The 16,394-nt window shown below is 39.5% G+C and overlaps 1 protein-coding gene across 6 annotated transcripts in view; it reads right to left on the reverse strand.

Annotated features, from left to right (window-relative positions):
* The window catches only part of atp8a1 (ATPase phospholipid transporting 8A1), a 108,121-nt gene that overhangs the window by 67,662 nt on the left and 24,065 nt on the right, over nt 1–16,394 (reverse strand). For 2 of the 6 annotated variants that reach the window (XM_008295114.1, XM_008295081.1), the window contains exons 3-12: nt 13,469–13,568; nt 11,881–11,979; nt 6,841–6,886; nt 6,582–6,622; nt 4,053–4,126; nt 2,666–2,735; nt 2,443–2,570; nt 1,474–1,585; nt 924–1,089; nt 563–568 (exon numbers count right to left, since the gene is read on the reverse strand). In XM_008295114.1, the coding sequence (XP_008293336.1) occupies nt 563–568; nt 924–1,089; nt 1,474–1,585; nt 2,443–2,570; nt 2,666–2,735; nt 4,053–4,126; nt 6,582–6,622; nt 6,841–6,886; nt 11,881–11,979; nt 13,469–13,568 (842 nt within the window). Of the gene's footprint in view, nt 1–562; nt 569–923; nt 1,090–1,473; nt 1,586–2,442; nt 2,571–2,665; nt 2,736–4,052; nt 4,127–4,934; nt 5,009–6,581; nt 6,623–6,840; nt 6,887–11,880; nt 11,980–13,468; nt 13,569–16,394 lie in introns of all 6 variants that reach the window. The other 4 variants (XM_008295124.1, XM_008295107.1, XM_008295089.1 and 1 more) reach the window with 3 other exon arrangements.

The following is a 16,394-nucleotide window of genomic DNA, read 5'->3' on the forward strand; positions in this document are numbered from 1 at the left end:
TCCCCCTCCCCTCTCAGTCTGTCCTTTGAAAAATCCACACAAGGAAAGAAGGCGGCAGAGGCATTTAGAAAATGTCAGCTCGTGCCCCTCGGGTTGCGCCACATGTTGTGTTCGAGCAATAAACACGTATGAGCCTCCTGCTATGAAAAGCTTCCTGAGCACAACCTCAACTCCCTTGCAGTCAAAGTAAATGCGGCTATTCATTTCTTGTTTATAAAAAAATAAATAAAAAATAAAAAATGAGGGGGGGAAAATGACGGTCTGAAGCTTGGGAACTGCAAAGCGTTTAACGTGGCACTAAAAAAAATGGAGGAAAAGTGAGACACTGTTTTCATCAGGCACTGAAAATAACTAGACGAAGGTATAAGAGAGCTGGAGGGGAAAAACCTATTGTTGGATCCCTGGTATGTGCTTGTCCATGGCATGGGCCCATACAAAGTAGGGCAACCATATAGGGGGCGAGGGTAGGGGGCTTCATTTGCTTAGCAAAGGCACAGCTTCAGTAAAGGGTTAGTAAGGGAGGGTCATTCACGGATGGCCAAGGCTTTTAAATGGTTGTTACCTGGAGCTGTTAAAAAAACGACAACAAAGAAAACAACAAAATCAAACAGAACATTAGAAAGGAACAAAAAAGTACAGCAGCGCAGTGATATTCAACCATTTCTTTTTCAATCAGACTCATTCACAACACATTTATGCATGTCACAGCTGTCTTTTCTCAGTTAACAGGGAATTCACTTATTCCCACTTTGCCACATATTTCACTTGTAATGCGAAACATTGTTTAACTGAGGCAACATAAAAACGACACGACACATACCAGCATTTAAGAACTTAAAATGACAAAGAAATAAGCTGATATGAACAAGTGAGACAAAAATGTGTGGAATAAGATGTGCAGCGTGGGCTGTTGGGACTCTTACAGTTGAGATCCATGTACCAGGCATCATTGCCGTACTGGTACTTCCAGATGGTTTGGCCAATGGAGCAGACCAGAGAGATGGCCAGCAGGCAGCCAAACAGCACAAGGATCTGAAAGTTGGTGATACGCTCCACGTTGGACAGCTTCAGAGGAGGCCGTGTGGAATTCTGGGTAACACATGACAAGACAGTTGTGGGAAAAAATGAAGAAGTACGACAAATGGTGGACTTCCCTTTCTGCTCTGTGGCAGTAAAGAGAATCTCATTCATCTAAACCTTTGCACCTGCTTATGGAGCATGAAATATCTGAATACTTACTGAGAAAGCATAGTGAGGTTTGGTGACACACAAGCATGCAGCCTGACAAACAGTTTGGTTAACTGTATTAATTTAACAATTAGTTAAACACATTTGGCAACAGTTATATAGGCACCAAAAGGAAAAATCTGCAGCAAATATGATTTATAATAAGAATTTCAAATTGTCTCTGCTTTTGTTTGTTTCCCATTTATGACTGCAAATATTACAGGAAATACTATAAAAGTGCTTTACCTGCATGAGCTTTGTGTCATGTCCTGTGTAGACCACCACACCATGGACCCACTGTGTGTTCCTCAGCTGGGCTCCTCTCAGTAAGATCTGGTCTGGACCCAGTGGCACCGTGCTGCATAATGACAACATTACTGGCATTAGTGCTTATACGTACTTCTATCTCACTCTAAATCAATAAGTATTGGCACTGCATACCGCCACTGATGCAGGTCTTGACCTTACATACAACTTCTGATTTTAGCATTGACCTTAAATACAACCACTGATGCAAGTCTTGACTTTAAAATAAAGGACTGATTTAGGTGCTGACCTTACATACAACCACTAATTTAACGTAAACCTTCCTGATTCCATATTGATAAATATGCCAATAGTAACAGAAACCAATAACCACTGTAACACCACGAAGTAATGTATATTGACAGCGACAGAAATAGCACAACATCAGAAACGAGGTCATTTGGATTTTGTGATACTGTCAAGCCCTTGTTCATGTCAATAATATTCACAAAAACAGCCGGTCAAAAAATGTGCCTCCATTTATATTATACTGCATTTTTCCATTTGCAAGCTAACATACATGTTGTTTATATATTAAAACTACATATAGTTTGCAAAAAGATTTCCATTGACATGAAAATGTGGCCGATCAAAAGTATGAATCCCCTAAAAGCCAAAGGTAACTTCCAGTAATAACAATTAAGCAGGAGAGCTTGATTGTACCAGACTCCTACAATCAAATCAAAAGCAGCCATACAGAATAAAATGCATTTCCTTAACAATGGCAAAGCCTCCAAACAAATGTCATTAACTATCACTGAAGCAGGTCCTTTCATTTGTTCAGCTGGAAGATTAAATATTCCCTAAAACCTCATAATGCCCTGCTACTGGCTCTGCTCCTGGTTAATGGGCTATTGAGTTGGTAATAGAGGCAGAGAGCCAGGCAGGGAGCTCTACAACTGAGCCCACCTGTGTCCATCCAGGCGGATGTTCCCAACAAACTCGTACAGATGGCGGTTTGGGCTCTCACATTCCATCCGCCCAGACAGACGCATCAGGCTGTCGATTTCCTTTATGTCCGAAGTCATTTGGAGACCCTGTTGATGTAATTAAAGAAGTGTCACTTTAATTTTTACGTTCACATCATATGGACAGTAACCTGTGTAAAGATGGACTAAACAAGGAAAATCACCTGTCTGATTTTAAGGTTTGTTTCTCCATCCAAGTTTGATGTTTCAATGTAGCACATACCCTGCGGTTCACTGTTGTGGAGGAAGAAGATACAGACACTTGGACGAGTAGTATAATAAAACAAACTGCTAGTCAATGATATATGTCAGTATTTCTAACCTCAGCTGTTCATTGTTTTAAATAACCATAACTTTATATAATATTGTATAGCAAAACGTACTAATTATTTACTAATAATACTTAACACTATCAATTGCATCAGTGCTGCTTAATTATAAACTGAATGTGATGGAGAACGGGGCTACAACAACAATAGCAGAAAACTAGAGCACTGCAAACAAAGATGCCGGCCAAAAAGACTCAGGAACATAAAACTAGATCACTTAACGAAGTTATACATTTAGTGTATAGTGAATATCCTTAGGACAGACATAACATCTTTGTTTGATGCTGCCCCTGCGCTTAACCATCTCTCAAGAAGAGCTAAAACACACGGCAAAGGGACAGAAAGCGTAGACAGAGAGAGAGAAAATATCCAAGTGGGGTGACATGAGCACGCAGGCATACCAAGCACAACAAACAAAGCAGACAAACAGGCCTCTGGCAGACTCTGGGCACGGGGACAGAGAGTTAGAGCATGCCGGTGGTTAAAGTGAGCTGGGTCGCTGGTTAGCTACTCCTTAAATAGTCGTATTTATTTCATACCAAAGACCCTAAAGCTCTACCACAATCAGTGAGAGGTTTGAAATCTGCTGCTATTAGCCATCGAATGAGAGCTTTGTTTCATGGAAATGAGCTGAGGTCTTTTGGGATGGCCAGGAAGTGAAGCAACATGTTGTGGAAAGTTAACAACACTATAAATCTCAGATGGTTTTCGATCTTTTCATCTTGGAAGGCGACTGCATGCAAACTGTCATGCCTGTAAACTGTTGCATTCAGGGTGCCATACAAGCCATGCAAGGGCAAGGATATGGAAAATATTTTCACACCCAAAACAAAGTATCAAAAAAAAGGAGCATGTGCTCCTGTGGTATAATACTAGATGTCTCCATTCACTCTGAGCGGTGTTAGAAGTTTCAGCCAAACATTTAAAAGGGTCTATGTTAAATGTTATGTTGTAAAACAAAATACAACATAATAAAATCACCATATAAACAGCCAGTAGTATAACTGCCAAACCACTAGAAGAAACAGCAACGTAAAAGCAAAGAAAAGAATGTGGTCTTGTTGGACTGTGCTACTCCAGTATCTGGCTGTTGCCAAAATAATCACAGGCCCCTTCCTTCCTCAAGTGTGACAGGAGAGCTAAAACGCCTCATCCCAGTTGGAACACACAGCCCCTATCTCTCCCACCGCTGTTTTGTTGGTAATGTTGCTGGTTTCCTGACCTGGACGACAGTATGACGAGGTCAGCCGGGAGGTGATCCCCATTTGCAGCTCTGACTACTTCCCCAACAGCCACCTGATATTACCAACCACACACCAGCAGGGGGCGAGAGAGAGGACGTGTGGCAGTTGTTCGCACAGGGGGCAGGAGAGGAGAGGATGAGGGGGGGGAAGGAAGGATGTAAAGGGTAAAAATAAAAAAAAAATACAAACAGACAAACAGCAAACACATAAGAGGAGAGAGACAACTGTTTCAGTTTTAGGGAGATGAGAAGAGCACAATGATCAGTCCTGTATGATCAGAGGTATGGTTGGTCATCTGTTCTCCTTTTCACAAAACCATTTAGAAAAACACATCACACTGTAATTGCTGGTTGTGCTTAAATGTTGTGCCAGCAGAGGAATTTGTTTTAATATAATCCAGGCTTCCCAGTCTGCATTTGAGGGGAAACTGGACTAAAATATGTAGTAAAGTTGAAGCAAAAAAAAATCTTTAAAGGTGTGTAGAGAACCACTCTTGGCTGGCCATTAATAGTGTGTCCAAATGGTTTTTGAAAAGGTGAAGGAGGTAGGTAGGTTTATGCTGATATGACTGGTCAACTCTAATCCAAAATCACATTACCATCAACCCACCTAAGGAAGTGATGGTTGCCACATCAGGCTGTAGAGCATTATGTCATATTCAAATGCTTTAAAATCATGTTTTGACACAAGTATTATGGTTGATTTTCAAAATCAAGATATTTAAAACCACTCTTTCTATACTGGCTTGATGTGTTATCTAACCATCACTTCTTTAGGGAGAGCTGAGTGAAAGCAAGAAGAAGAAAAAGAGAAACAGGGAGAAGTTCCCCACAGTCTGGCAGCAGGGTGGACTCCAATACCTGGATGATAAAATGACAGCATCCGCAGGAACGAAATCACTGCCATTTACTCTAATAATATCGCCCACTTCAACCTGTGAAAATAAACTGGTTACTGCTGTGGCTTGCCTATAAAACAGCATAAAAGAAAACATGAGCTCAACATTAGAGGAAAAATTCACAGCTGGGAGGAAGAAAAGGTGAGCACATTGAAGCACTGAAACAGAGTACAATACTGGTGAGAAGACACACTGACAACACAGCTGGAGTCTTCTTTCCATTACAGCTGAACTTTGCATAACAGGTACAAGCACAGATTCAATCATTCAGTGAATTCAGAAAAAAACAAAAAAACTGTATTTGAAATAAGCAATGCAAAATCCAAACATTGTGTTTTTTACAGTATAAGAAATATATTACAGCTAAAAAAAAAAAAAGGATTACATAAGATGCATAATACATAACAAAACAGTTCTGCTTCCAAAAGCATGAAGACTGACACTGTTACTAATAACTATGATCTAGATATTTGGCCAAAAAAAGGAAAAAAGAAAAAGCAAAACACAAGTTAATCACTTTGGCCTTATTCAAGCTTCCCAGAAAGAGTTACTAATTAAAGAAACTTGGAGACCAAACAGAAATTTGGGACAGAGGCCGCTTTTACAATATGCATGATGAAGATGCAAAAAGCATTAATTATTTAAAGCTCAGCTTTTTAGAGAATCTTCTATGTGTATAAAGGGAAGGGACTTTCTCATATCAGCAAGTAGCACAGTGATTTCCTTCCTGCTGTGATGATTTCAGTGCATGACTCAAATGTTTTCTTTGGTACAGTAACATTGTAATTTGATTGAAGTGTAGTCACAGTTAATGTCATCACACGAAAACCCTAAAGCTCATACTTTAGCACCTACTATATCATACTTAAAGTATTTGAGCTGTTTTGTGTCCAAGTATGTAATGTAACTCAGTTTTTCTCTGAAATAACTGATACACCAGCCCATCTAACTGTAGGACTATTTGTCTGCTTGTCTTAATACATTACATCTCCATTGCTGTGCAATTATCAACCTGGGAGCTGAGATGGTAACATGTTTACACAGACGCTACACATGCTGCTATTAATTTAGTTCACGAAAACAAATCGACATTTACTTCAAGTAACAAATCAATTCTTATCGTGTGCCTCATATCTACTATAGCAGAAAGAAAGCTTCAGCTTATACTGCACTGCTACATGCTGAATGTACTTTCTAATGGAGGGAGCAGGGTTACCAATCAAGTGTTCTGCACTACTTGATGTTTGTTTCACCCTCTGCTTTTAACCAAACTGTTTCAGCCACAGTAATAAAAAACAGTTTCATTATGAAGGAAGAGAGGACACTGCTCTTTGTCCTCCAGCATTGCCTTCTAATGACCGTCCACATGGAAACACTGGATTAATTAGTTTACCCTGGATACTAGAGGGGTCAGAGCGTGTATTGTGTGTGCATAGAGCATGTCAGTGTGTGTGTGTGTGTGTGTGTGTGTGTGTGTGTATGCCTGAGGTTTCTAGAAGTGACAACAGGACAATAGGTGGTGAAAGAATTAACAAAATATTTGATGCTCCAGATGAACAAAATGTGAACTGGTTGAAATGACCATTAGTGGCACATTGTGGGTACATACCTTCTCCCAGTGCACAATCTCCCAGGCACCATTCCTCAGAACTGTGGTGCGTAATGACAGGGATGGGGGAAGTTAGAGTAAGACAGAAAGAGGAAGCCAAAGCGACAAAGACAAAAAGATGAAGAGACACACAGAACAGTGGTTAGAAAGTCTTAGCTGCTTGTTGACAATGTAAATACTTCCACACTACACTAAATACAACAGTATGCTTTCTGTAACACCAAGAATATGTTTCCTGAAGAAGAAAGTGTTATAGTACCTTGACATTCCTTTTTGTTGACAACATTGTCAGCATTGTGACGTTTCTGTGAGGACAAAAGAAAAATAGTCACATCACACGCATGCTATGCACCGAAATACAATATTTATAAAGCAACAATTCAAAACAAGTGAGAACAAGCAAGAGTGCAACGCATGAGAAAATTCTCCAGGTGTAACCCAGGAAGAGCACTATTCCTCAGTGAGAAATTAATGTCATGCACACTGCAAACAAATAAGGAAGAAAAGAAATGTATCATTTAACAACGGTCCCAGTGTACAAAAGCATCTGCTTCTCTGATTGTATTGGTTGAAGAAGCTGACACAGTATATGACCACTTACTACAACAGGAGAGGGACATGGACCCACCCAGGTCTGTAGTTACAAGCTGAACAAAGATTAGACTTGCACTGACTGCAGAGCGATATTGTCACAAGGACTACACACCTTTATGTTTTGTATAGGGTTGGCTATCATTCATATTTTAATGGCTCTGATGCTGAATGTATATATTTCTAATTCTTAAATCAGAATTTTTCTAAACTTTTGAGGAACAGGTGGCTGGAGATACTACAAAAGTAAAATCCTGCTTTTACAATAAAGGATTAGTAACAATAATCTAATAATATTAAGTGATGTATTACGGTACAACAGTCTCAGACATTTCCTGCATTGAATACTTTTACTTTTAATACCATAGTACATTTTACTGATGAAACTAGTTTTACTTTCAGGGACATTTTCAGTGCAGCCCCTTTACAGTTTGGCATTAGTACTTCAAATAAGTCAAGAGTCTGAGTTCCTCCACAACTCGCCATCTCTGTCTATCACAGTAAACACACTTAATAATTATATGAATTTAAACATTTATTTACTATGTTTTCTAACAAGTGAGACACGTCCTTTAGGGACTTTGTGATGCAGACCAGCAGGTTTGATGTGGGAAGCTAGCAGCATGTTGCTGCAGTCACAGTGAAGTGTTATAGAGGGTTTAAGGTATGCAGCGCTACAAGGGGCTGCAGAAGCTACACTGATCAGCTGTAAAGCGCTGTGTGTTGTGTTCAGTGTCAGAGTAGAGTCCCTGTTCATATAATGTTATTATGGCTAAAGCTACTCACCATGGATACTAGCAGAAACACAGCCAGATAAAGTAAATCACACAATTTGGACTGCCTAACAGCTAATCAACCATCTCTGCAGTTTTTTGAGCGGAATTTTGGTTTAATTTAAAGAGAGTAAAAAGGCTCAATATAGAACTTCTGAGTTTTCCAGTTCAAAAACTTAAATTTTGGCCCTTGGAATTCCAAAGATCATCATCATGAGTTGTAGCCCTACGGTCTCTCATATTCACACAGTAGCTTCCACCAAACTATACAAACTATAGCATGTATACTGTGTGACCACATCAAAGCTCAAATCATCAGCATTGCTTCCCCCCATGTCCCTCTTGTTGGCTGAACAGTCATGCAATCAACTGTGACTTCAACAGCTGATTCCAAGGGACAGCTTGTCAGCTAGCATCACTCTGAGTAATAATGTGTTGCTGCATTCATCTCATATAAATCATAACTGTTTTGTTTTTTAAGAAAGCTACATGTGTTCTACTTGATTAGCAAAGAGAGGACATATCCACTTACATTGCTGCGAATAACCTGTTTACTGGAAGAGAAGATCTTTTATATCCGACTAACTCTAATTCAATTCTAAACTAATTAGTTTGGTTTTTTTTTTGGCATACTACACTGTTTATCTCGGGGGACAAAAAGTCTTTGAGATTTTCAATAAGAAAACAGAGACGCTAAAGGTGAAGTGGGTTCTATCACCAAGACTTGTAAGGTTTCCTCTCCTCGAACAGAATTTCTTATAGTCCAAAAATCATCTGTTTAATGCTGCAGTTGCTATCAGTACAGTCATATCAAAGCCTACATTGCAAAGTTCCTCTGAGCAACAATGGTTTTGCTCAGAGGAAGAGTAAGGAAGAGTAAAGTATAAAACAAATGAATCTGCTCTAAAAGGTTTTTTCTTCCTCTTCTGTTTCTGCCTCTTTCTCATTTTATGTTCTAGTGTATCTGTTTCCTATGCATTTGGTCTGTTCCTCTCTACCATCCGCTCGCCACTCTTCCATTTCAGGCTCCAGTTGAATCAGATTTGATTTAATATTCCTGCAACATGCTGTATTGTCTAATGAATAGGCTGGCTGTGTCACATGGCTTCAGCCTCTCACCAGCTGCACTATGCCCAGAAAAAGTTTCCTAGTAGAGACCTTTACAAAGCTCGTTCATCATCCCCTGTGCAAGAGCTGTCAGCTAATTTCATTCATCCACACTATTAGGTCTGGCTATGCAGACCTTCCTCTATTCAGACAAGTAGGAGGAGCTGTACTGTATTTGTATCAGTTACTCCACAACTTTTCCTGCTTTCAGCCCTCTCAAGTTCGCTGTCCCTGCCTCTTTCTCTCCCTCTGTCCCGATGGACGTGGAGAAAAGGAGATGTTCTGTATTTAGATGATGTGTGTAATTACAGTGCAGTAGAAGGCAAGTTGTGCGCAGAGGTTATGCGTAAATACTGCAGTATCAGGCCTCTGTAGACTTGAGCCATAGAGGGGAAATATAAAAGGGAAGGTAAGATAAAAGCAGCATCTGCAATGTTACCTTGATTAACCTGCTAATCCTGCATGGCTTAAACATAAACCTAATGAGACAGTAAGAAGTAGTGAAGGTCATTTAACAACAAAAGGGTTGTAAGATTTTTTTTGTTGTTGTTCTTTCAACTGCTGTTTTCAGTTTGATTGCCAGAGTATAAAGAAATCCTGTTACTGAGTAAAAGTGCACCACACACTACTGTGAGACACACCATAGCTAAATTTAACACCAGTTTACGGAACATGTTAAGCTAAAAGATTGTTGAGTCTCCTGTAGCAGAGACATTCAGCAACAAGGTAACGTAAGTGCTGTACAGTGTGCGTCTCTGGTGCATGATTCATGAAGTTAGGGGTCGATGTTGCCCTGTCAGGTCAACTTGTGAGGGACAGCGCAGTACAGGGAACAGACGTGTGTGCAGGTGACCTTCAGCAATAAAGACGGAGTCATCACCACTCTGTTCCCATGTTTTTCACAACAGGCCAGGAGAAAAAGTGCTGCGCTGGTCCCTTCAGCACGAGATAGAGGCTAATAGTATAGAGTAACTGTCCACTGGGACCTGCATAGAGGATCGCATTGCAGGGTCACTGCGATACAGTAGAATGCAACATTCCCTCACTTAGTTCAAACAGACTTGAGTGGAGTCCTGTGACCACCACAGTACACATATTTTGAATTTAATTTCAGCCTAATATATTGCACTGGCTTTTTTCATGCATCTGTTCAGACTTGCTCGAGGGGGGGAGACAGTTGTTTTGTTTTGTTAGTACTAACTGTCTTTGTACATGAGCATTCAGTATCTAGGTTAATTGACTGAATGAGTACGCCGGGTGCAGTAGACACAGCTGTGACCTCTGAGTGTGTGTGTATGCATGTCTAGGTCTGATGATGTGTCTATATGTTGGGGAGTATCCTGCTGTGGTCACATAACCATCACTGCCTCCTCTCTGCTTCACAGGGAACAGTTCAGCACTCAGAGGACACACTGTACAGCAAGAGACAAAACAAAAGCCCTGGATACTCTGTATAGGAGGACTGTCTATTCCAGTTAAGGTATGTCACTTCAAATGAGGACTATTGACCTATTTTATTGCAAAATACTAGTTTTGAGGTTTCTTTTAGAAAATTTGATTTTACTCTATGCATTCAATTTACTCTGACAACTGACTTAACTAATGACATGATTGGATAAAAAAAAAAGAAATATCTTCATCATTTGAGCATACAACTGTTGGCAAAACTGCTGTAAATACTGAAAGCACATTGCTCAAATTGTGTCCAAAACACACCTTTAAACCAGACTATCCGACATATGGTCATTGTCTGCATTCATTGAGGACCATAATATGATCGCTGTGATGTGAGGGCTGCTGTAAACCAAATGCAAATTGGGCCTTCAGAAGCATGTTGATTACCTTTTGATAGTTGCTGACTGCCTGATTTTTTTTTAATCAGGGTCTTGCTGATGTGCATGTATTAATACCTGCAGTAATAGTGTTTTTCTAGGTCAGCTAATGGCTCTCAGGTAATAATACTTCTAAGAGTGAATCATATGACAAACACTTTTGAACAATATATGACACAGCAGGGGTTCAGACTAACTTTTCTACTGGAGGAACTGTTCATACACTCCCAAACAAATGTTGCATACGCGAACATCATTTTGGTTACAGTCTGGAGCCCTTAAAGCCATAAAATCTAAAAATACTTTGGAGCAATAAGAGCCCCTCTCACACATAATGCATTTGGTCCAAGCTTTTGGAAATTTTAGTTTGATCTGAACCAGAATTACAGGTGGCAAAAACTGCCTCCAGGTCCTGGTCTGGACCAAACAGCCCAACTGTGGTCCAACAAAAACAGGTGGTCTTGGTCTGGATCAAAGTAAACTATGGTTAAGTTTAAGAAGTCAAGTAAGACTTTTGGACCAATTACATTAAGTTAACATATGTGTTCTTCACTGAAAATCTGGTCTGGCAGTGTTATATAAAGTCAACTGGAACAACTTCCATGTTGTGATAAAGCAAATGCCACGTGAAGATAAAGAAAACGCAGGTGTACTACGACCTTGTGCAATGCCATTACAAACAAAGTGATGTGTCAGCCAGTGAGGACAAATTTCTTTTAATATATTGGGTAGCATTCTGGGCACTTGTCAATAAATCGATCAGTGCCCCATATAAGGAGACGTTGCCAACATAGGTGATGACAAAAAGTTCTTCAGTGTGTTTGCATAAATGCAATGGGAAAGCAAAACAAACCACATCAAACAAAAACCTTGGTTAAAAAGGTCTATAAATTGAATACGTTAAAACAAGTTATGGACGTTTTTTTTACAGAAAGACAACAGACCTTGGAAAATGTTGAAAGACTACTATCATATAATACTAGAGGTTTGTCTTACCAGATCCTCAATGATCTCCTTCACAGCAGCCACCACCAGGATGAAGAGCAGCGGCACCAGTGTGGTCCAGCGACCAGTGGGAGACACATCAGGAATTTGCTAAAAGAGACACAACAAGAGCTCAGTTCAGTAAAATCTGGGCAATTTTCTTTCTGAAGATAAGTTTCTGGATGCTTTAATAGCTAGCGCTCAGTAAAAGGATGACAGACAAATGCTGCTCTACACACACTGTTTTTCATATAAATTTAAAGCATGTTTTTTTCACCTCATTTGCAAGGTTGACTCAGCTTTTGAAAATGGTGTGTATTTTACACAAAAAAAATAAACAGCATTCCACTCAATAATAAATGCAAACTGTAAGGTACAACTAGCCCAAACAACTGTCCTAGCATGACGGGAATGTTCTCATTACCACTGAATATCTAATTATTTGACTACTTTAGGGTTTTCAAAATTAAAAGGCAAATGCCAGCATAATTAAAACCAAGCCAGGGCCACAGGAGGCAGTCACTGCTATACTGCTCAAAGGAAACTTGAATGAAATAGATCTCTCGTCTTTCTCATCTGCATAGATGTTTTATTCAAGGTCACAACATCGACAGGGCAGGTAATGAAGATTCACACTGGCTGCTTTTCAAAGCAGCTACTTCAAGGTCACTGGATAAAGCCCTCTCCCATCCTCAGAGCTCTCATTAACATGGGATAGTCTGTCAGCACGAATACAGGCAAAGACAGAAACTGAGTATTATGGAGCCTTCCTTTTCTCCATTACTTAATCTTTCCTGGTAAGCTTTGAATGCTTGAGATATGGATTTAAACTTCTTTGAATCATGCAGTAATAATTGGCCGTTGAGGCTTAAAGTGTTCTTAAACGGGATTAATATTGACCTATACAAGCAAACCACTCCAAAATTCCTTAAGGCGAGAAAGCCTTTGTTCTGCTAAATCAAAAACAGTGCCAGTAATAAGGAGAAATGTGGCTGTTGTTGGGCTGAAATCAAAACACGACCTGAGTTGATAATCAGATGAACACTAAAACCTCCTGCCCAGGAGAGGGTCATTTCTTTAACAAGTTTAATGCAAAGCATTTTCACACTACCCCTGCCATCCCACTTGTGGTTTTAAATCTTTAGAAGCACAAAGCAGTTTCGGTACTGCAGTGTAGTGGTAGGGGTAGTACAGTAATCCACGGGACAGTAAAGTATATCTCATTCATTTCCGAGGCATGCAAAATGTAGTTTTAGTGTGTTGAGCCTGTCGGTAAATGCAGTTTCCTTTTAAAGTAGGCACAGGCAGTATTACATGTATTATTCATTATCAGGATATATATAAAGTATTGTGTCTGAATGTGTTTGTGTGAGTGAGCCTTTCAGTGTGCATATGAAATTACAGACATGACTGAGGAAAAGGGATGTCTAGGTCACGGAAAACAGTTTAAAAAAAAAAAGGTCTGATCACACATTAATAAGGACGAAATTTTAAATATGAGTAAAGGAGTGATTTAACTTTAATTCTTTGGTTTGCTGCTTAGCTTTGTATTTAAATGTATGTCACAGAAGCACAAGAATGGCAAAACACCACATCTTACCTGCAAGAGTGCAATGAAGAGAAAGAATGCGTTGGCTGCCCTCCTGAACTGTGAGTAGAGGAATCGAGGAAGGAAGGTGATGACATTGTATTTGGCTGTGCTGAAGATCGGATCAAGAAACCAACAAAACAAAGGGTGGAGCAAGGAAGCAAGGAGACAAGAGAGAAAAAAAAGTAACATGTTAGTTATCAAAATATGAACACAGACAAAAATGATTCCAAAATTATATCAGATTGACATAGACCGATTCTGTAAATAAACACATGTTGAGGCATCATACTGAGATAACCCTGGTCGTATAAATCCATTCTCAATTACCACCTCTTTGGCACTCGGCCCGCCCATTTCAAGAGATCCTTTGTGCTGTAGGGTGTCTGTGTGTGAGGCTGATGAACAGCATAGACCAGTGGACTCATAAAGAATAATTAGAAGGACGAAGGGAGCCGGCAGAGAGGGCGTAAAGACCTCCTGGCAGATGTGAGCTATGTTGCCTGTGTTGCTGTGAGGTTGGTGGCGATGGTGGTGTATTGAGGCTGGTGGAGTTCTCAACAACCCCACAGTCAGACCTCCAGCAGTCTGATTTACAGCCACGTTAAAGGGCCAGTCAGAGCAGCCACTTTGGGAGAAGATATACACCATGATGTCTGCCAAGCTACTGGCAATGACTTGCTTACTCACGCGCACACAAAAGACGTCAAACATATACAAGCAGAATATCAGAGAGCATGGCTTCCAACTCGTCTAAAGGCAACCGAGCATATGGAGTTCAACATCAGCAATCACCCCGTTTTACTTCAGTATATACAGACAGCCCAATATGCCATAACAATGCTTTTCCATTCACTTTAACTGACCTAGTCGTCACTTCTTGGAAAAGCAAGAATATAGCACCAACAAAAGATCTTGTCAAAAATCAAAATGGCAATCTGTTCTTTTTTCAACAACTGCAACTGAAATATACAGTAGCTTCAAGGCATTTTAACAGATACCTTCAAATAAGGAACTACTATACTTGTGGTCGAACACACCCCAAAATAGGCAGAGACATAAAACCTTAGATGAGATCCCTAAGCATCAACCCAGCATAAGGGATTCTGTTACCATGTATTATGATATTCTACAGAAATATCAAGACGTATCCAGCGACAAACTGAGAGTAGTCTGGGAAGAGGATCTACAGAAGACTGTGCCCCAGAAACTATGACAGGAAATTCCTAATATTGGGTAACATTTGAACAATGTCAGACACATCCCATGTGACATACCTACAAAAACAGGATGAAATTAGCTTACATTTGTGACATTTTGTCAGGGAGGAATGGGTTCAAATGAAGTTACCAAAAAATGAAACATTTTCACTAATCAGATCTAGTAATAAAAAATAAAAAATAAAAAAAACATCTGCGTTCCTCAGTGCAACTGAGAAGCCATTATTCCTTCAGCTGCAACCAACAGTCATGAGACAAAAATTCAGAGAATGAGAAGAAAAAAATTCTGGAAAATGATACACAATACAATGAATGCAACATGGGTAAAAAAAACTGTACGCAATGAAGAAAGTTGTCAGAACATACACCATAGATACATGGTAAAATATCTCTCTACAGCTAATGTAAAGAGCAATGTGGAAAAACACCCAGCTTGTACAAGTTGTACACATGTGAACAGGCCAGGTCAAATAGCCAATCTACAGCATGTGGAACCCAAGTTTTTACACTATTGGTAACACACAGTGGACACTTGGAAATGTGTTGCGTATGTTTATTCCAGGTATGTTTAATGTTTTGTATGATAAATAATAGAAGAAAAACCTTTTTTGAGTTTTTATGATTTATGGCATTCTAACTTTGGCATGCTGTACTGAAGGAATTTGTGAGTTCTCTCTACTTCTAGTTATGGTTGCGTTGTCTCCATAGAACCTTATGGTACAGTGGAAATTGAGCCCACAGTGTGTAAAAAAAATTGACAAGAGCAAAAAGACAGAAAAATTGCGTATCCTAAACCCAGACTCTCCGCAATTTTTCCCGGGAGCATCTCCACAATCACCATCTTTGATTCTGTCCAAAACTGAAAGTTTTCCAGTCACTATACATTGTTTCTTGTGAAAAGCATTTTAAAAAAGCATTACTCAAGACTCTATGTATGCTTTACTCAGCTTAATTCCTACTCTGTCCTTTTTGAACAGTTATTGAGAAATTAGCCATTTCTCTTTCCATCTTTTTGGCCAGACACATTTAGCAGAACTGAAAGATAGAAACAAGTCTCAGGTTCCATATAAGTGTCAAAGAGCTGGCAAATGTACTTCACCATGAAAGACTGATATGCACTTGTTATCGAGGAAAATGTATATAATAAGGTATATAATAATAAGGTAATAATTCTTTTCTTTCTGTTGTTCCATCACATTTGAATGTTTCACTGCCTACACCTGAAACTTCATAGTGTTTTACTACGCAAGAAATGTACAACAACTCGCATATATACAATTTAAGTACTTCCTTCTTTTCTATGTGGAAACTATCTAAAACAATGACAGCTACATTTATTTCCTGCATACAAAACAAACAACAAAAAGAAAGAATAATACTAGACGAGCACAGTTTCAGCTCTTGCAGAATAAGCACATCTTAAATTATTAAGACGTGGAACAGTTTTGAATTAAGTAAAGAAAAAAAGACAGATACTGTCTTCCTAGCAGTCTGATACAGTGAAGTTGTCTGGGACAGACTGAAAGCATGCCAGCCTCACAGAAGAGCCTGATGAACCTCGTCCAAAAGGCTGCAAAAAAGAAACCGCTTTGCTTCATTGTACACATCTAGTATTAAGAGTAAGCAGTTCAGTTTGTGTGAAACAAACCAATTCTAATTGCTGAGTAATTGACAGAGCCACGTTAAAAATACATTTAGATTTACATGAGTTCTGACAG

The sequence above is a fragment of the Stegastes partitus genome, unplaced genomic scaffold, assembly GCF_000690725.1.
Source record: "Stegastes partitus isolate 25-593 unplaced genomic scaffold, Stegastes_partitus-1.0.2 Scaffold22, whole genome shotgun sequence".
NCBI lineage: Eukaryota > Metazoa > Chordata > Actinopteri > Pomacentridae > Stegastes > Stegastes partitus.